This window comes from Semicossyphus pulcher, unplaced genomic scaffold, assembly GCF_022749685.1.
Source record: "Semicossyphus pulcher isolate SPU_LCO1_2020_fin unplaced genomic scaffold, fSemPul1.0.p SCAF_17, whole genome shotgun sequence".
NCBI lineage: Eukaryota > Metazoa > Chordata > Actinopteri > Labriformes > Labridae > Semicossyphus > Semicossyphus pulcher.
This window is the reverse complement of record NW_027211681.1, coordinates 14,213,579-14,234,812: the sequence shown is the minus strand read 5'-3', so window position 1 is coordinate 14,234,812 and position 21,234 is coordinate 14,213,579. Positions and strand designations below refer to the sequence as shown.

The 21,234-nt window shown below is 42.2% G+C and overlaps 2 protein-coding genes across 2 annotated transcripts; both read left to right on the top strand.

Annotated features, from left to right (window-relative positions):
• The first annotated feature begins 1,323 nt into the window (after nucleotides 1-1,323).
• On the top strand, nucleotides 1,324-1,635 carry LOC138595255 (histone H4). The gene has a single exon (XM_069666617.1). It carries the CDS (start codon nucleotides 1,324-1,326, stop codon nucleotides 1,633-1,635), a length of 312 nt encoding a protein of 103 aa, XP_069522718.1.
• Nucleotides 1,636-4,935: 3,300 nt separating this feature from the next.
• On the top strand, nucleotides 4,936-20,026 carry LOC138595275 (NLR family CARD domain-containing protein 3-like). Its single transcript, XM_069666640.1, has 12 exons — nucleotides 4,936-5,332; nucleotides 13,428-13,459; nucleotides 13,753-13,855; nucleotides 13,968-14,114; nucleotides 14,236-14,355; nucleotides 14,647-14,725; nucleotides 15,309-15,534; nucleotides 16,351-18,151; nucleotides 18,292-18,465; nucleotides 18,553-18,726; nucleotides 19,150-19,196; nucleotides 19,321-20,026. The coding sequence occupies exons 3-12, from the start codon at nucleotides 13,767-13,769 to the stop codon at nucleotides 19,887-19,889; spliced, it is 3,426 nt and encodes a 1,141-aa protein (XP_069522741.1). The 5' UTR covers nucleotides 4,936-5,332; nucleotides 13,428-13,459; nucleotides 13,753-13,766; the 3' UTR covers nucleotides 19,890-20,026.
• The last annotated feature ends 1,208 nt before the right edge of the window (nucleotides 20,027-21,234 follow it).

The following is a 21,234-nucleotide window of genomic DNA, read 5'->3' as shown; positions in this document are numbered from 1 at the left end:
TGTTCATTGATGATTTTCCACTGTTATACTGCACATGGTTACAAACTTTATTACATATGATTCTCATTCCAGAAGAATAAACTTGTTAGCAGCACAAGTTGCTGTGTGTGTGTGTGTGTGTGTGTGTGTGTGTGTGTGTGTGTGTGTGTGTGTGTGTGTGTGTGTGTGTGTGTGTGTGTGTGTTTCTAATGTTGGTTTCCAGCTGAAAGATAAACTAGAACACACTCAAAAGCTTCTTTCATCATCTTCAAAAGTCTGAGGAGGAGGCCGTGTCTCATCTCCTCAGCCTCATGGGCACGCTGTTTATCTGCCTTACACCGCTCCCAGCATCTGTTTAATCCACCACATGCACAGTGAAGCTGATTCACAGGAGTATCACAGGAGTATAACCCAACAGCAAGTGTGTGAAATACACAGCAGGCTGGAGTTTCTGTCTGTAGTAATAGTATACACATAAGAACCTACGATTAAAGGGGGAACATATATAGGGAGGGACCCGTGAGATGTAAACAGGAAGTTAAATAAAGTTGCTAACGGCTACACTGGTATCTCTCGTCATCCTTGCAGTACCTGAAGGTCTCATGTTCCACTGTTAGCAGAGACAGAAAGGCAGATGGCTGTCTCATGAACAAGTCCTCCACATGTTGAAAACATCAGTAGATCTACAAATGACATTTTACTCTTCTAAAAACATTATTGCTAAAGACAGCTCAGTAGAAATTGGATGTTTGTGGGGACGCGATGTTAGCATCACTAAATTGTAAGATCCTGAACTGAGGATGACGATAGAGAGGCAGCTGTGTATGAGGTTAGCAAGAGGTGTTTTAAATTGGTCAAAAAAATAGATACATAGAGTGTGGCATGGGTGTGAAGAAGGTGTTGCTCTGGCGCTCTTCAGTGTGGGGATCCAAGTCTGAAGTGATTAAAAAGATTTGAGGCTCTAATTAATATAAAGCCTGTCTGTCTTCAGGGTTACAGACTCAGTAAAAACATGCCTATGTGTTTCAGCCATTAAGGCCATATCCCCTCTGAGTGCCTCACATATTTTAAACTTTAACTTTACGTGTTAAAGTAGTTAATCAAATATCTAAAGACTTCTTCCACCACTGGACGATGTGGAGCTCAGTCACTTTTACAGGAGACATGCTGTCCGTGATTCAAGCTGCTGGTCAGTGGGGGCGCTAATGCTCTGAGGAGAGAATCATCGACTGCCAGGAAAGAAGAAGAGGCGGACATGTCTTCTATTAGGTCCGCAGGCAATATATATTTAGCTGTGAATCGCTCAGAGAACATCATTCGTTCTGAAACTATCAACACGTGACCATGAGTGGAAGAGGCAAAGGCGGGAAAGGACTCGGTAAAGGAGGCGCTAAGCGTCACCGTAAAGTCCTCCGTGATAACATCCAGGGAATCACCAAGCCCGCTATCCGCCGTCTGGCTCGCCGTGGTGGAGTGAAGCGCATCTCCGGTCTGATCTACGAGGAGACCCGCGGTGTGTTGAAGGTGTTCCTGGAGAATGTCATCCGTGATGCCGTCACCTACACCGAGCACGCCAAGAGAAAAACTGTGACCGCCATGGATGTGGTGTACGCTCTGAAGAGACAGGGACGCACTCTGTACGGCTTCGGAGGTTAAACATTCACTGTCCTACAACAACACAAAGGCTCTTTTAAGAGCCACACACTGAATCAAATGAGAGCGTGAACTTCCTGATGATGACGTCAGTCCAAACACAGCATCATGTTACTTATTTAAAGCTCAAGTTTTGTGTCTTTACTGTGATCCAAATGTTACATTTAGTAATTTGGTACTTGAAGATATTTTTTCTTTAAAAGGCAGTCTCGCTCTCAGTGACGATCCTGCCTGCTGATTTGATCAAACATAAATAACAAGCTTAAGTTCACTTTTGACATGTGTTTTAATAATCGTTCAGTGTTCTTTGATTTAATTCTATAATTTGAGATTCAATGTTTTAACCCTTTGTGTTTGATCTTTTTTTCTATTGAGGCTAATGTTTCCCCACCATGTCAGCCTTAGAGAACAAAGAGTCAATAAAATAAATTGGGTCAGTCTAATACAAATTTTGAGGTTGTTTTCTACAAAACTTTTAAATTGTGGCTCCTGAAAAAGAGAAAACGGATCCTCTGTTTGTCTTGTTTGTTTTTTTAGCCAGGCAACAATTAAAGATCCTACATCGATACTCCTGTCACCATTCTGCCTTTAGGTGCATTATAGTCGAAGATAGATCTCAAGCTATCCAGGGTTGCAACAGGAGGGGGGCCGTGGATCCATGAACATGTTTTTGAGAAAGAAAGAAGGAAAACCCTGACTATGATTCAATGTCATTATGAATGTCTATGATGTCTGTTTGGCTCACTGGTTTATTATGATTTGGTAGGTTGTAAACTTTGCTGTCTGCATATACTTATCTATTTCAGGTGTGAGTAATACATGAAGTAAATTTAGTTATAAAGTCTGAAAACAGCTGAAATCAGGAACTGGAACATCCGAGGAGAACATGAACGCAAGGTTATCTAGATAGAACTTCATAGTCACCTCACCAACTCACGGCTGCTCGCGTATTCATACTTGAAACAACGTCTGTCTGCTGTTCACTGGCTGCTGATGCTGCTGAACTACTTTGTGTGGATGGTGGCTGTGATCCACTCCTCTTAAAAAAGCCCACAAGGTTCGTCCATGAGCTAGTTAGCAAGCTTTCTCTCTGAGGTGTTATAATTCACAACATACACGTCAACAGAAGGCAAAGCTTCCCCCGTAGTGAAACTTTTGCCCCACTGTTCACCAGTCAGGTTAGAAACACAGAGTGGAATCGACACAAAGATGAAGATAAATAAAAAGCAAACGTGGAGCCCAAGAAGCTCCCTGCTCCTTAAGTGCAAGATGGCGCCGCTCTAGTGGCAGCCTGTGATAGCAGCTCTGGCCCGTCACTGGAGGCCTTTCTCATTTCTCTATTTTGTGTCTCCTCGTCTCCTCGCTCCTCGGTCCTCCTGCCTGTGACCCAGAAATCGATCTCAGCACGCCATCTTGAAGGATGTCTCAATTCATAAAATGCATCTCGAGGAGAGAGGAGGCTTGCCGGAGGAGCTATGAGCTAGGATACAGCGGTGTATCCTTTGCGGAAGTCTTTTCGGCACCGTGACGTAAAAAGAGGCGTGAAACACAGCTGGAATATACGAACCACGGCGGGAGCCTTTTGTTGCATATCTTTGCTCCTGGGACACCTGTTCCGTCTGAGCAGGTATTCTCAGCGGCAGTCTCACATATAACAGAGTGCGAACCAGACTAACCCACAGCATGTCCACATGTTGCTCTTTCTTCATCCAAACCAGAAGACAAATTGTCTCCTACAAAATAAGGACTGTTGTAGGCCTGGACTTTTTATTTTAAGTTTCCACAGCCTGATGTTCATGTATTGACTGTTTTTGAGCAGAAACAACAAACATTTTCGCACGAGACACAGCAGGTAACTCATTAATTATCTAAATCTGCAGACACGCCGTCAGGTCCGGACAGGATCTCATGTTTATTGAAGTTCTGTGTTCTGACCATCAGAGAAAGGTGGCAGTAAGTGTTTACAGCCTCGGTGATCGCTCCTTTAAAGCAATTCTTACCTTTCTGGCATTTTTACGCTTTTTTTTTAAATCATAAAATATATATATATATATATATAAGCGTATAGCACAATAAAATGTAAAAGAAATCAACTAGGCGTTGAAACTCATCAATATTTAATTCTCATATATTTCTGATAGTAGAGCGGTGAGAGAGAGAGCAAGGAAGGGAGAACTGACACTGACTGACCAAGACGAGCCGCCACTTCCATCATCAGCTGCCCCCACAGAGAAAATTATCAGGACAAAGAAGACTATTTCACAAAAAGCTGCCTTAAAGAAAGAGCTTGATGTGGCAAGAGGCAAGACTGGAGTCAACATCGGCTCTGCTTTCCAGCAATGGAGGAGGCTAATGCAGCTACATCCGGAGCTAAAAAGAGATGAGATGGTCGCGGAGTTTCTGCTGGACCCCACGGCCCTGCTGCTCCTACCCTGGCAGCCCCTGGAAGGACCTGCCCTTCTCGGGGCTCTTACACCCCCTGTGCTGGTTCCTGCTGTAGGCTGCTGCTGTCGGCCCCTGCCTCTGAAGATCCGGAACGTAGTCGGGATCTCCAACCATACTCTCCTCCAAGAAGCACCACAATTTAAAAGAAGAAAGAGCCTTTTACTTTGTGACTTTAACATAAAGTTAAAAGAAAAAAATGTTGAAGCTAAACGTCTGAACGAGGGCTAAAGTTAGCTACCAATAGCTACCGTTAGCTGACAAAACAGGTTCTCAACAAAGTTAACCTGTAAACAAAACTGCTTGTACTGCTCCTAATTTTATGACAAACGTTACCGGGACAATTCAGGCAAGGTAAGACGTTATGACGGCAAGAAAATATTAATTCTGCCGAAAAACAACGCATTTGACTGTAAACAAACAGGCGATGAAATGCTATAATTACGATAGCAACGTTGGTAGTTCGTCAGACCACAAAAGGTAACTAAACGTTACGAGGGAGGGAATTTTATTTTATACCACATGCAGAATTGAATATTATTTAATTACTGTTGGTTAGTTTTAATTTACCTGTGCCTCTGACTCTGACTCTGACTCCGACTCCATTGACCCGTTTCACTCGCGCTACTTCTCTCACCGCACGCGTCAGGGATGCATGGAGGAGGAGGGAGGGAGGGAGGGAGGGGAGCGTCAGAGGTCAGGCAGGGGGAAGAGGGTGGGACTTTGAAGGGAGGCGGAGTTGTTCTTGTTCAAATTTTAACTAAGTGCTGAGGGACATGCCAGAAAGGTAAGTATTGCTTTAAGTGCGGAAGAAGCGTCACATGACGCGTACACACCCCCTTTTTCTGTGAGCGTGCACAGAGCGTGAAGCAGGAAGCCTGAGTTAACAGAGATAACGGGTGTCACGAAGGTGGTGATAAACTTTCTCTAACTGGTGCTTGAGGGTTGAAATTGGATTTTAATGTCCGACAGCCACCGCTAACATTTGAGTCTCGTCTCGTTAACGAAAACAAAACATACTTGTCGTCTGAGTTTTTATTGTCAAAGATCTATTTTTAACTCGACAACGTCTCGTCTTTGTCATGGAAAAATGATCGTTGACGTCTGATCGTCTTAATTTTCGTTTGCGGAACACTGTTGAAAACCTCCTTTTGTCAGTTACATGTTTGTTCTTTCTCTGGTTGGTTTCCTGTTTGAAGCTGCTTGTTAGTTTCATTTCACTCCTCGACCTCATGCAGATTCTTCTCTCCATCAGAAGGTAACGTAACAACAGTTTTCATAATGTTTGTGTGAGTGGCTGTTAAAGTGATCTGAGAACCCATGTTTGCTGCGTTTGCTGCGTTTGCTGCGTTTGCTAAATATCAGCATAAGTCTTTCTCTTTCCGGTGTGTTTCCCCCCTAACCCCGCCCCGTCCGAACGCCGAGGCTCCAAACTAAGTTGTTTTGAGCGAGCTGTAGGCTATCTGTAGAATGTTGAATTCTTGAAGTGAAAGGCAAACTTTGTCACTGTCTAGTTTTATGTAGAAAATGGGGTAACAGAACCTATTTGCTTTTGAATGTCTTTGGTAATATAACTATAAATAATGACTGTTACTGTTGAAAACCCGACATAAATGCTGTTATTTTATCATGAATAACGCCCCTGACAAATAAAAAGACTACTAAAACTATAAACCAAACATTAACATTTACAACAATAATAATACACTATAATAACTCTGCAATAGTAAATGCTTCAAATATGGATGTTCCTGCAAAGTAGCTACAAATTAGAAAAAGATGCTTGACACAAATATTTAACTGGCCATTGTGGTGGCAATTTTCTGATGACGAGACCAATAAAGTTATTAGGGAAACAAAGTTGTCTTTTGATGTCATTTAATTGAAGAATATTAAAAGATGAGTAAAAGCAATTAACAACTCGAGCTGGGTCAGACCAGTACTGCTCAGAACGCAGCTGTCTAGCTGACTGACACAGAATCAAGGTTCACAGTGTGTGTTATACATTACAGAATGAACTCCCTCTCACAGAGACAAAGTAAGGTGTTATTGTTATGACTTTAGCTGAAGCGCCTGACTATCTAGAGTTTACCCCTTGCCCTGGAGCTCTCAGCCCAGACAAGGCCACCAACTATCTCTCTAAGACAGAAGGAGCAACAGTAAATCATGCACAAGACCCTGGAGAGGAGCAGACAATACATATCCTTAAAATTAACCTGAGCTGATTATACCAATGATTATTAACTCTATAATATTAAATAAATTTTAACACATGATCAAACAGGTTAAGATAAAAATTTCCTTCACAACTATCCACTTTTTATCATTAACTGATAATTAAATTCGAGTGTATGAGTATATAAGCCTTCAGCAACACAAGAATGTAAACCCTGTTTTACAGTTTAATTACACTCGTCACACAGAAGGGGAGTAAAGGAATCATGGTGAAAATCATTGTGATATCTGCTGTCCTGTGAGAATTGTCAATACTTACCCATGTGTGATATCATGTCTGTGTCAAGGGAAAAGGTCAGGTGAGCAGGGGTCATCAGGGAGGTCAGAGTCAGTTTGGATCAGTGCTTTGAACGTCTGCTGTTTAGTCAAACTCACGCGTTAGTCTGGTTTGTTTTATTGGTCAGGTCGTGTGTGCGTCACACTAGTAGTCAGGTTATCAACTCTGGTTGTCTGCTGTTGCATTTCGAACCATAACAAAGGAAAAATGACGATCAATATTACAAAAGTTAAACAACATATCCAGGCTGCCGGAATGGTCACCACGGTCGTTGACAATCCATTCTGGGGCAGCACCAAAGGCCACTAATGAGATGGAGCTTGGCACGCTACTTTTGGAGGAGGGCGCTTGTTTCACCACTGCCTCTTACTTTAGGTTCCAACGCAGCTGTAGGGTAGGGTGGCGCTAGGCTCACTTCCCAGTTGTCAAATTTTGGCTTTTCAGCCTTTTTATTTCATTCAGGTTCTCCCCAAAAGGAGACAAAACTTGTATATTCCAAAGGTTGTAAATCATTTCCTCAGAGGCTCCCCTGTTGGAAAAGGAGCCAGTTTGCAGTGGCTGGTGTGGACCCAAGTGGCCCTCCCTTGGACTTTGAGAGGGTTGTGTGGGGTTAGGAGGACCTGGAAAGGGCCGGTGAAACGCCCTTGCTTCCATTGCTTTCTCCTGAAATCTTTGAGCACCCAGTCACCAGGCTGGGTGTTGTGTTGAGGACCAGTGGCCTGTTTAGGCAGTGCAGCCTTCACTTGGAGGTGAAGGGCTGAAAGGGAAGCTGTTAAGTGTACCCAGTAATTATCTGAAAAGTGCTCAGCCTGCGCTTATCTCACATGTGCGTCCGCATGTGAAACAGCACGAGCAGATACATCTTTACCCATATAAGTGCAGCATCCTTAGCTTTAGCATTTAGCTTTAGCTTTGAAGGAACCATTTTCACACTCTACTGCACCTGCACTCTGTGGCTGATAGGAGCAGTGGTGTAAATCAAACCCCAAAACTTCAGACATTTCCTTTGATATTAGTTATATGGTTAGTAAATTAGTTAGTTAGATACTTTATTAATCCTTTACAGGAAATTTCACTGCTACAGCAGCTTCAATCACAGTCAAGACACCACATGTAACACTACAACACAATCAGGCACATAAAAATACCAACATCAGTTTCTAAACAAAACTAAAAATCACAACTGACACATAAGTAGATATTTAATAAATGTTATAAAAATATACATTGTGGATTGAGATGGACGCAGATGGCTTGATGAATGACAGTAAGACCATCACCACAGCTCATCTTACCAGGGATCCCCCACCGGGGAATCACTTCCATGAGCAGGGCTTTTGCCTCTGCTGTTGAATCCTGTTTGCTGGGGAGGAAAACTTAAACCCATTTACTGAACATGTCCACCATGACCAAACAGCACGTTTTACCTTCACAGACAGAGTATAATGAAATCCATCATCCAATGTTGTCCTGGGCCTGTAGGGGCGGATTGGATTGGGATCGGATTGGGCGGATGACTGTGCTGTGGGACTTTTGGAGCACCCACTGCATTGTGAGTTGCACAGATAACACAGTTTTTGCAGAAATGTTTAGCAACAACAGAAAATCCTCAGGTATACCAGCATGAATTAATGGCATCACACATTCCCCCTTACCCACGTGATCTTTTCCGTGAGCCAGGCGTGCATACAAAGTGAAAAGAGCGTGTGGTAAACCAACCAATCTTGACCAAAGTGTTTTTTCAGATTGTGTAGCCATGTGAGTGAAGGCTGTTAGATCAGGTGGAGTGTCAGACAAATGTGAGGATGAGAACTTGTTAAATACACCACCAGAGCGGGCTGCTGCCTTTGCAGCTGTGTCCGCTGACGCATTTCCACAAGAAGCAGCATCATCACGTCGTGTGTGTGTGCTTCACACTTGATTACAGAAACTGCTGAGGGGAGTAAAACAGCATCGAGGAGTGATGAGACCAAAAAATAAGGTTAGAAACAGGTTTACCTGAGGATTTTAAAATCCTCCGTGTCTCCAGAGAGCACCAAAGTCATGCACTATTCCAAATGCGTATCGAGAGTCAGTGTAGATGTTAACAGATTTACCAGCAGCTTGTTTACAGGCTTCTGTGAGGGCGACAAGTTCAGCTGCTTGAGCAAAATAGTGTGAGGGTAATTTACCTGATATCAAAACTTCATGTTGTGTAACTACTGCAAACCCCGTTTGATTCTTCCCTTTTTCATCACGTGAGGCAGAGCAATCAACGAAAAACTCGAGGTCAGCATTTGGAATGGGTACATCTTTCAGATCCACTCTGGGAGAGCAAACTTCCTGTAAAACTTGAACACAGTCATGTGAGTCATCAGCCTCTCCATCCTCCTCAGTGGGCAGGAGGGAGGCGGGGTTAAGAACAGAACATTTTTTTTACAGTGATGTTAGGCATGTCCAATAAGGTAGTGTGATACTTAAACCAGCGCTGCGCAGAAAGTTGTGATGTTTTCTGAGTGTGTAGAATGTGTGTGACAGCATGTGGAAACACAAGAGTCAAATCAGAGTACTCTACTGAGTATCCAGAGGCTAGTGCAGCTTTCCTGCAGCTGCTGCAGCTCTGACACAGAGAGAGATTATTGCCACTGGATCCAGCTTTATTATTATTATTATTATTATTATTATTATCATTATTACGATTTTTAAAGGCAACAGGACGTTATCTAACACAGTGTTTTTGGCACAACACTGATGTTGAATAGCATGCTTTGTTATCCACAAACGTTACAAAAGGTTTATCAGGGTCAGGTAAACCTAGAGTTGGAACACTTTTAAGTGTGGATTTTAAATCAGTGAAAACCTGTTGGGCTTCAGGTGTCCACGTGATCTTAGCATGGGCAGAGAGTTGTTGTCATGAGTCAAAGATGAGAGAGGAGCTTGTTGTTCAGAGTAGTTAGGGATCCATTGTCGGGAATATGACGTCATGCACAGGAAACTCATCATTTATTTGTTTGTTACCGGTTTGGGGAGCTCCGGTACAGCCTGAACACGTTTGGGAGAGAGGGATTCGCCCTCTGCTGTGATCACATGTCCCAGATAGGTTTCTTTAGTTTGAGCAAACTGCAGTTTTGTGAGACTTGTTATGTGGCCATTTTCTGCTAGGAACATCAGCAGTGCGAGTGTGTCTTCTTGATAGGCTTCAGCTGAAGGGCTACACACCTTTTGATCGAATGTACTGAATGAGGGTGGAGCCTGATGGAAAAGTTTAGCAAATTTTGAGTCAGCTGTTGATGGAAGTGCGCGGGAGACTCAGAATAAACTTGGACGCAACGTGTCCATGTATACATTTTACCTTTAAACGAGAACGCAAACCAGTACTGGCTATCGGGGTGTACTGGGACCGAAAAAATATCGCATTAGTGAGGTCGACAACCGAAAAATGAGTAGTGGTGGTACTTGCAGCAAGATTCTGTGTGGATTTGGTACCTCAGGAACTCTTAGGTGAACTGCAGCATTTACTGCTTGCAGATCTTGTACAAATCTCCATTCTGTGGGTGCACCCTGGTTTCTAATTTTCTTTACAGGAAACATAGGAGTCCTGACTGGAGATGTTTCACAAAGTATAATGATCCCTCTTTTAAAGGGACTCAAAAACTGGCATAATTCTGTTTACTGCATCTTTATTTTACTTCTTTATTTATTTATTTGAGAGGATATTGTTTTGAACAGGCCTGTAGTCTGATTTTGGATGAATGATTAAAGGTTCTGACTTCTTCATGAGACCTACATCATATTTATGTCTGGCCCAGAGACATTCTGGGACTGTCGACAGATAAGGTGGAATTTCAGGTGAAGCCATGGTTATATAGGCATCAGTAAGCAAACCACGTGGTGTGACATTTTTGCACATGTACAGCTGTTGTCAGTCTCGTACGATATACATCACCTTGTGCGCTGTATTCTCTTAGGATCCTCGACGGCGAACAAAGTCATGACAAGCGGCCCTCTAACGAACCCAGTGTCCTGGATCTTGCCACTCCCAGTCTCGTGGTTTAGCCAGAGGTGCATGCATTATATTTCTCTGAAAAACACACGTTTGGAGAGAGGACAGGGAAACGGCAACAGCAGACAACAAACTTTTCCAGTATACGTGAGTTAAACTTATTCTCTCTGGTTCAACAACTTGGCCAAACCATCTGTCCTCATACTCTTTATCTGGACCGTTTGTAGGCATGTAGTTATCTATACTTTCTTTCTGTCTTTCTGTTCTTTGCGTGAACATATACTCTCTAATATTTCACGTAACTGGTCAAGTTGGCGGAGACTGAAACTGCCCTGTTGAGGGAAACCCAATTCTACCCGTTTTGATAATTGATCACCACTTCCTGGGTGCTTTGACTCCGTCACTTTAATCATGTCTGATTGGAATTTAGGTTTCGGACCTGGGTCCGGTTCGCGAGACTGCTTGCTCTGAGCCCTACCCATCCTATCCCTAGCCTTAACTTACCTCCTATTTGAATACACAACCTTGGTATCAGTTATCTATGAGTCACCGGACTCCCAACTACTGTTAAGTACTATGACACGTCTATCACCGACCCTGTGAAGCCCTCTCTCTACTTTAATAAACAACCTTGGTATCAGTCATTTACGAGTCAGCCGGACTCTCTCCTTGGCGACACGGTCCGTGGGATTTTAAGCTTTTTCTTCTTTTACCGGTAAACCTTTAGCCTACTCAAAAATCAATACTCAACAACTAGACATCATTGGAAAATTTCAAAATTAATTAAAATTTTCTCTCACCGTTGTATTGTTTCTTTGCACGCGGTTTTGGGTTGGTTCTTTTCCCTTTCGATAGGATCCGAGCGCTGGCCGGGCTCCGCAAGGCGGTCAGCTGCGCTTTTCTGCCAGTCCGGCAGAGTCCGATCAGGCGTCGAATCCCATCCTCGTCGCCAAGTAGTGGTGGCAATTTTCTGATGACGAGACCAATAAAGTTCTCAGGGAAACAAAGTTGTCTTTTGATGTCATTTAATTGAAGAATATTAAAAGATGAGTAAAAGCAATTAACAACTTGAGCTGGGTCAGACCAGTACTACACAGAACGCAGCTGTCTAGCTGACTGACACAGAATCAAGGTTCACAGTGTGTGTTATACATTACAGAATGAACTCCCTCTCACAGAGACAAAGTAAGGTGTTATTGTTATGACTTTAGCTGAAGCGCCTGGCTATCTAGAGTTTACCCCTTGCCCTGGAGCTCTCAGCCCAGACAAGGCCAACAACTATCTCTCTAAGACAGAAGGAGCAACAGTAAATCATGCACAAGACCCTGGAGAGGAGCAGACAATACATATCCTTAAAATTAACCTGAGCTGATTATACCATGATTATTAACTCTATAATATTAAATACATTTTAACACATGATCAAACAGGTTAACATAAAAATGTCCTTCACAGCCATCATAGAACATCTACCCGGTTAGTGTCACCAATCCAGTGTATTGTAATGCCACTCAGTTCATTTGTCAGTCACAGCATTGGAAACAATAATAGGTCAAAATGAAAGTTAACCGTTTACCATCCATTGTACGGGGCACTAATTTTAAATGTCGCAACATTTTGCCACATTTAGCTCAAAACAACGTTTAAAAGAGTGATGTGAATTATTTCAAGTCAACATTTACTAGAGTTACAGCAATACGTATTATCTGTAAGCAGACTGCAAACTTCAGAAGTTTCACAGAGGGGTCCCCTGAGGTGCAGTCATTAGTGTAGAGGGAAAAGCAATGGGGAGAGCTACATTGCGATTTCGATATGATTTGCGATATTAAAGGGAATTATCATTTTTACATCATTATTCTCATTGTAATTGAAAAATTAGTGATCATGGTGTGATTTTTGCAGGGATCTGTACCTAGTGAAGATATTTGATACTTTTGTCTATGTATGATGTGTAGGCCACAGCATCTCTGCAACACAATATTTGAATTAAAATGCGCTTCCTGCGATTTAAAATTGCAGTAGCCCATATTGCGATTTGGGCTGAATTTCAATTAATTGTTCAGCCCTGTGGATTTGTGCAGTGTCTAAAAATGTTTTAAAGAACAAACTTTTAAAACATTTACTATTTAAATTTGTTTTCAGACAATATTTTCTATAATATCCATTTGATTAGTAACAAACATTTTTGATGGTCCTTTTGAGGCACTTTCACTTATTTGTTAAAGTTGAGAAATAAAGATGGAGGTCTTGGATAAAATTGGTGAAAGTCAACAGTGAGTTTAAACGTTGTTTTCAGCTTCAAATGAGTTTTGGTGCTAGACATACTCAGGGTTTTTGTTTATTTTGAGACATAGAAACATATTTGGTAAAACACACTGGTAGTAGATGTGCATTTCTGGGTCGTTTTCTTTGCTGTCGATTTATGAAGATTGTTGTATTAATATTAATAACTACACCACACCTACTTCATCTTTGTTCAGTTATTTTGTGTTGAGTTAAAGCTGACAGAAAATGACGTTGATGATGGGACAGTTTGTTTTTATGAGCGTGTTTCTTTTTTATATAAAATCTCCAGATATATTTTTTTTCCTGTTAGAATAAATCAGACAAGAGAAAGATGTAATTAAGTATGAACTGCAGTGAAATCAGATATTATCCTGTGTCCCTCTGACTTTATTCATTCATGTCCTGACTGAACTGTTCTGGACTCTGGTTGTAGGTTACACTGATTTAATGTCATGTTCATGTTTCTAGACTTTGACTGTGAAGTTATTCTATGTGACAGCATCCTCAGATTGTTGAAGAAGAACTTATGAAAAATGATCAGTAGCAGTTTCTCTCTTTGTGTTTCCTCTACAGGTGAATGTAGAACGTGGACCTGAAGTCACCTGGTGAGTATTTTCTTTATCCTGCCACATGTTAAGTTGATTTTGCATGTCCTCACTTTGAACAGAAGTGAACTATAAATGAATCCATATGAGCTCTCTAGTGGACAAAAAGTACAGCTGTATAAAAAGGAATATATTCTTCTACATTTATCCACAGTGGAAATCTTTGAATCATTTCTTCCTTTGTTGCCATCTGGTGGTAGAATCAGGAATGACACTGTGGTAGAGAGCAGTGTGTGTCTCTGTGATGTAAAGCTGGTTGTAATGAATGAGCATGTTGTTGTGTTTGTGTGAAGGTGGGGGCTCTGCTATGAGTCAGTGTGAGGACAGAGAGGAGGGAGCCCCTCCCTCTAAAATAACGCGTTATGGAGAACATGACAGCCAGACCAAAGCTCAGAGGTGAGATGAGGATCTCTAACTGTCCATGACTCTTCTCCACGTCAGAGCTCAGCACTCAAATCACTGCACCATCATTATTCACACTCACAGCTCTGTGTGTGTTGTGTTGAAGGCCAGAGCAGCAGCTCAGACCAGACTCTGCTGGACCTGGACCTGGACCTGGACCTGGACCTGAGCCCAGCTGTGTGTCCTTCAAGAGTGACCAGTCTGTGGGTCGATTTATTGTTTTCAAAGATGGCCAGCAGTCTGAGGATCAAAAGTAATCATTTATCTCAAAGTTTGTTGTTATCAGTATTAAAACTTTAATAATTTTCAGCAGCAATAATTCTGGAAGATTTTCAGTGTTTATGAACGTTCATCAGAGTTTGTGATTCTCTCAGTGTCGAACATGAGAGACCAGATTCTCCTGGACCTGAACCCAGCTGTGTGTCCTTCAAGAGTGACCGGTCTATGGATGAACTAATTAATTTCAAAGATGTAAATAACTCTGACTGTCAAAGGTAAGAATTTAAAACAGAACATGTTTCTGTTGTTCTGTATTAAAACCTTTAAAATCCAACATGTCAGCAGTGTTTTATGTCTGAACCTGAACATTTATCAGTGTTTGTGTTTCTATCAGGATCCAACAGCAGGAAACTATTTTACACATCAATAACTGTACTGAGCATGTACCTTCATGTGTGTCCTGTGTTTGTAGGAGGATCTAACAGGATCCACTTGATAGAATCTATCACATGTAACACTGTGTCTTTATATTATATACAGTACATTATATTATATCTGTTCCACAGAGTTCAGCAGCAGAGATCAGAGGTTCCCATTGCTCAGTCTGCCCAGCAGCATCAAACACAGCTGGACTCCATATTAATGGTGTGTAAATGAACAAACACAGTTACTACTGAGAATCAAAGTGTACTTAAAATTACATTTGTATGTTACTGAATTGTTTCCTGATTACACTGCAAACATCATCTCTGTCTGAATTATGTTCACAGTCAGTGTTTTATTGACTGAATGAAGCGTTACATTGCTGAGCAGCACAGAGTCAGAGGTCAGAGGTCAGAGGTCGTGGTGGATGGTGGTCTCACACAGACTTTGGCAGCAGAGAGCAGAGTTCACAGACTGAGTCCAGTTTGTGTTTGAAACAACAGAAACACTTTGGTTCATGCTAATGACAGTTTGTGGTTTCAGCTTCATTCTAATAAACACATCGTGTCCAAAGTCACTGCAGATCTTTTCTGTGTGAAACCAGACCAGGATATTTCTCCAACATGAATCCCATTTTATATCAACTTAATTTCTAGGAGACAGGACCATCCACAGACTAAATACTGAACTACCATTGTGATCCAGTCTCCATGCTGCTCTCTGCAGACCAGCAGGCTTTCTGTCTGTCACTGATGATCTGATGTTGACTTCTACAAGTCAAAGTTCACTTCTTGTTCTGTTCCAGCTGCTGGAGGAGAACATTGTCAGTTTTGTGAAGAACGAGCTGAAGGAGATCAAGAGGGCTCTGAGTTCAGATTACCCAGAATGCTTAGAGATTCAGAGGGAGGATGAGGTGTTGGACAGTGAGGAGGAAGAGCAGAGGAGGAGAAGCAGAGAGGCATTTGTGAAGATCACACTGTACTTCCTGAGGAGAATGAAGCAGGAGGAGCTGGCTGACTGTCTGCAGAGCAGTAAGAGGATTTAACACATTTAACATGATGGAAAGAGGAAATGGAGGCAACATGGGAGAGGGTCACATTTAAAACTCTGCTGTTAATATGATGCACACATTTTATCAGATCTGTAGCTGCCCTCGGCATCTTGTCCTTATTTGTTAAACACTGTGAAACTAAAACATACAAAATCATTGTCAGTTCACGCACACGCACACACACACACACACTTATAAACATACAAACAATTTCATTTATCATAACAAAGTTAAAATGTGATCAAACAAACGGCGTCAGTAAATTACAATGTTGCATTATCCTTTTAAATCACTATACAACAAGGTATTAACGGTCATTAAAAACGTAGGAAACAATTACCTCGCTTCGCCTTCCAAGGGTGCAAATTTTGGACTGGCGACAGGTATGCCTCCATTTACTCACTGCTCGTGATCAATTACACAAAATACAATCAGATAAGCATAAACAACAGAGTTTAACCATAACAAAATTATTTAACGCCACATACCTTCTGAACTTCCTGCACACACACAATAAGCTCCTGGTTTCAATTTAAAAGTTGGCGTGCGACGACACACCTGACCTTTTATACAAGTTCCGGGGCACGCCGCTCAAACCCCGGAGCATGAATACACAAACCAAATGCCGGTGGCCACTTACGAGATCTATGAACTGTGAGAAACTGTTCACACCTGATGTGCTGAAGAGATTTCAGAGAGGAAGAAAATAAACACCATCCTGATGTCTTTAAGTTTAAAATCATCAGATTGATTATAGCTTCAACTTATTGATCACATTTCTTGTTTGTTCATTCAGGAACTGTTATTCCAGCTTGTCAGCGTAAACTGAAGTCTAACCTGAAGGAGAAGTTCCAGTGTGTGTTTGAGGGGATTGCTAAAGCAGGAAACCCAACCCTTCTGAATCAGATCTACACAGAGCTCTACATCACAGAGGGAGGGACTGGAGAGGTCAATGATGAACACGAGGTCAGACAGATTGAATCAGCATCCAGGAAACCAAACAGACCAGAAACAACCATCAGACAAGAAGACATCTTTAAAGCCTCACCTGGAAGAGATCGACCAATCAGAACAGTGATGACAAAGGGAGTGGCTGGCATTGGGAAAACAGTCTTAACACAGAAGTTCACTCTGGACTGGGCTGAAGACAAAGCCAACCAGGACATACAGTTCACATTTCCATTCACCTTCAGAGAGCTGAATGTGCTGAAAGAGAAAAAGTTCAGCTTGGTGGAACTTGTTCATCACTTCTTCACTGAAACCAAAGAAGCAGGAATCTGCAGTTTTGAAGAGTTCCAGGTTGTGTTCATCTTTGACGGTCTGGATGAGTGTCGACTTCCTCTGGACTTCCACAACAATGAGATCCTGACTGATGTTACAGAGTCCAGCTCAGTGGATGTGCTGCTGACAAACCTCATCAGAAAGAACCTGCTTCCCTCTGCTCGCCTCTGGATAACCACACGACCTGCAGCAGCCAATCAGATCCCTTCTAATTGTGTTGACATGGTGACAGAGGTCAGAGGGTTCACTGACCCACAGAAGGAGGAGTACTTCGGGAAGAGATTCAGAGATGAGGAGCAGGCCAGCAGAATCATCTCCCACATCAAGACATCAAGAAGCCTCCACATCATGTGCCACATCCCAGTCTTCTGCTGGATCACTGCTACAGTTCTGGAGGATGTGTTGAAGACCAGAGGGGGAGGAGAGCTGCCCAAGACCCTGACTGAGATGTACATCCACTTCCTGGTGGTTCAGTCCAAACTGAAGAACATCAAGTATGATGGAGGAGCTGAGACGGATCAACACTGGAGTCCAGAGAGCAGGAAGATGATTGAGTCTCTGGGAAAACTGGCTTTTGAGCAGCTGCAGAAAGGAAACCTGATCTTCTACGAGTCAGACCTGACAGAGTGTGGCATCGATATCAGAGCAGCCTCAGTGTACTCAGGAGTGTTCACACAGATCTTTAAAGAGGAGAGAGGACTGTACCAGGACAAGGTGTTCTGCTTCGTCCATCTGAGTGTTCAGGAGTTTCTGGCTGCTCTTTATGTCCATCTGACGTTCATCAACTCTGGTGTCAATCTGATGTCAGACAGACAAATGTCACTGATCTATAAAATCTTCATGACCAAACATAATCTGAAACATCTCCACCAGAGTGCTGTGGATAAGGCCTTACAGAGTCCAAACGGACACCTGGACTTGTTCCTCCGCTTCCTCCTGGGTCTTTCACTGCAGACCAATCAGACTCTCATGCAAGGTCTGCTGACACAGACAGGACATATCTCACAGACCAATAAAACAACAGTCCAGTACATCAAGAAGATGATCAGTCAGTGTCTCTCTCCAGAGAAAAGCATAAATCTGTTCCACTGTCTGAATGAACTGAATGATTGTTCACTAGTGGAGCAGATCCAACAGTCCCTGAGATCAGGACGTCTCTCCACAGATAAACTGTCTCCTGCTCAGTGGTCAGCTCTGGTCTTCATCTTGCTGTCAACAGAAAAAGATCTGGACGTGTTTGACCTGAAGAAATATTCTGCTTCAGAGGAGGCTCTTCTGAGGCTGCTGCCAGTGGTCAAGGCCTCCAACAAAGCTCTGTGTGTGTGTGTGCACACACACACACACACACACACACACACACACACACCTAACTATACAAGTTTAAAGAAGCTTTTCTTTATTCAGAAAAAACAAACTAAAAATTGTTTGTGATTGTTCTCTGTTGATTCTTCTTCAGGCTGAGTGGCTGTAATCTGTCAGAGAGAAGCTGTGAAGCTCTGTCCTCAGTCATTAGCTCCCAGTCCTCTAGTCTGATAGAGCTGGACCTGAGTAACAACGACTTGCAGGATTCAGGAGTGAAGCTGCTGTCTGCTGGACTGCAGAGTGAACATTGCACATTGGAAACTCTCAGGTCAGTATGAGGCTGATTGAACGACACTTGATATATTTTGCTTTCAAAATCAGTAAGATTTTTTTAATGACATCATTTTATTTCCAGTCTGTCAGGCTGTCTGATCACAGATGAAGGGTGTTCGTCTCTGGCCTCAGCTCTGAGCTCCAACCCCTCCCATCTGAGAGAGCTTGACCTGAGCTACAATCATCCAGGAGAACAAGGCGTGAAGCTGCTGTCTGCTGGACTGGAGGACCCACACTGGAGACTTGACACGCTCAGGTATGGACAGACAACAAGAACTGCAGGTGCCTCTACTTAAAAAAGATACTGTATATGTATCCTTCTGCTCATTGTTTTTGAAGTTCATACTTAAAAAGGTGTCACTCAAAGTTCAGTTCACACAGGCTAAAATTACAAAGTCTCTTCAAAGACTCTTCAAACAATTAGACAATAAAAAACTTCTCTGTGAACATTAATCTAATATGTGCAGATCACATTGTCTTCTTCTTCTTCTTCTTCTTCTTCTTCTTCTTCTTCTTCTTCTCTCAGATAAAGTGACAGACTGATGCAGACAGTTGACACAGATGAGTTTCAGCCTGTTTCTCTGTCACAGTGACAAACTGAGGAACACTGCTTCATGTTGAACAGCAGTTAAGACTCATGTTGGATAGAAAATCATTCTGACTGTGTTTCTTCCTCCAGGGTGGGCCATGGTGGAGAGCTGAGGTTAAAGCCTGGTGTGAAGAAGTGTAAGTGTGGAATCAGTTTGACTCATGATGACCAAACAGCAGACTGTCAGTTAACATAGAATAAACCCTTCAGGTGTTTCTGATGATAAACTGCTGCTGTGTTGTGTCTTTTTCTCGCCATCAGATTTCTGTGAACTCACTCTGGACTCAAACACAGTAAACAGAAAGCTCCAACTGTCTGACAACAACAGGAAGGTGACACGTGTGGAAGAGCATCTGTCATATCCTGATCATCCAGACAGATTTGACCACTGGCGTCAGCTGCTGTGTAGTAATGGTCTGACTGGTCGCTGTTACTGGGAGGTCGAGTGGAGACAAAAGGTTTATATATCAGTGAGTTACAGAGGAGTCAGAAGGAAAGGAAACAGTCATGACTGTGTTTTTGGATGGAATGACCAGTCCTGGAGTCTAATCTGTACTGATGAAGGTTACTCTGTCAGCCACAATAACAGAAGAACAGTCCTCCCTCCCTCCTCCTCCTCGGTCTCTCACAGAGTAGCAGTGTATGTGGACTGTCCTGCTGGCACTCTGTCCTTCTACAGAGTCTCCTCTGACACACTGATCCACCTCCACACCTTCAGCACCACATTCACTCAACCTCTTTATCCTGGGTTTGCGTTCTGTTATTCTGGTTCCTCAGTGTCTCTGTGTTCTCTGCAGGAGGGAGAGTCTCCTTTCAGTCCTGTGGTCTAAATGTTGCTGGACGAGGCTTCACTTTGGTTCATATTTGGCTGATTGTGTTTTTAATGTCACAAATGTTTTCCACTGAACAATCCTGACACAAAGAGGAAGTAACTCTAATGAACTACCAAAATAAAAGCTCACCAAACTTCCTGAGATTTACACATTTTTCTCTAAATGAAGATGTCCACCCTTACTATTAAACACAATGACTTTATTTACAGCATTTCATAAACATGTGTTTACAGACACATTAAACTTACATTACAGTGTGTACCCAACTCAGTGTGCACATTAGACAAGAGCTGTTAGCAGAAACACACTTCACTTAAATCATAACAAGTCCTCTGAAGGTCTGTAATAGAAATGTGCAGAGTAAAGTTGATATAAAAAAGTCAGAGAACAAATGTGAACATTTGTGTTCCTCACACAAACTAACCCTTATAAACACACTTTTACTTTTTAGACTTTAATAATGTGAAGACATAAGAGAGCCATAAGATAATTAATCTGTGAAATAAACTAAATGTGGAATAATAAGGAGGTGTAGTTAAAAGAATAAATAAAACATCAACAGAAAAGGATTTCAACAGGCAAAGATACAACAAGTAGCACCATACAGCTTGGCGTCTGAAGCACAAGTTAAAGGGAGAAACACTGGGATTTATTACATCCTCAGCTCCACTGATGACAGGTGAGTCTCAGGTGTGAGGAGTGTGAGATCTTAGCTCAGAGGTGTGGCAAACTGGGAGCAGGAGGGTTCGGCTGACCCGCAACACAAACAGAGTGAGAGAGGTTAGAATTTTAAATGAAAAATAAAGCTGCACAATGTTGTTTTATTATTATTATTATTATTATTATTATTATTATTATTAAATGCTGAGACACTATTTTTAATAACCAGGGAAGTGGCAGAAATAGTGCTGTGCATAGGAACCCTGGCTGACATGTAGTTAGTATGAAATGATTGGATATGAATTGTTTCAACTCTTCATTGACTCGAGCAAGACAACATATTTGCTGTTACACAGACAGAATGATGAAAATCCAGATTTCAGATTTTTACACAAACAGTCTTGGATAAATATCTGCTCATTTGCTGATGTCCTGACTGTCTTGTGCTTTAAACCACGAAGACCTGTCACTGACATAAGCTGCTACTGACAACTACTGGTGAAAACAAGTATTGCCCTGCTATTAAGATGCAGCAGGTAACATGTCCTCTGTTTACAGTGACACAGATTGTTTTGATAAATGATGAGAGCAGTTAAGATCTCCTGTGAACAAAGGTCCATTGCTTTGACAAAAGCCACAGCTGTGTGGATTTCCCTGTTCTCTTGTCCTGGGAGCCTGGTGT

What these genes read in the sequence shown, in the direction of transcription:
- LOC138595275 (XM_069666640.1), top strand. Translation starts at nt 13,767, where the DNA reads ATGAGTCAGTGTGAGGACAGAGAGGAGGGAGCCCCTCCCTCTAAAATA. An exon ending in AGCTGGACTCCATATTAATG is followed by an intron (nt 14,726 to 15,308) that starts GTGTGTAAATGA and finishes GTTCTGTTCCAG; the next exon opens with CTGCTGGAGGAGAACATTGT. An exon ending in TGGAGACTTGACACGCTCAG is followed by an intron (nt 18,727 to 19,149) that starts GTATGGACAGAC and finishes TTCTTCCTCCAG; the next exon opens with GGTGGGCCATGGTGGAGAGC.
- LOC138595255 (XM_069666617.1), top strand. Translation starts at nt 1,324, where the DNA reads ATGAGTGGAAGAGGCAAAGGCGGGAAAGGACTCGGTAAAGGAGGCGCT.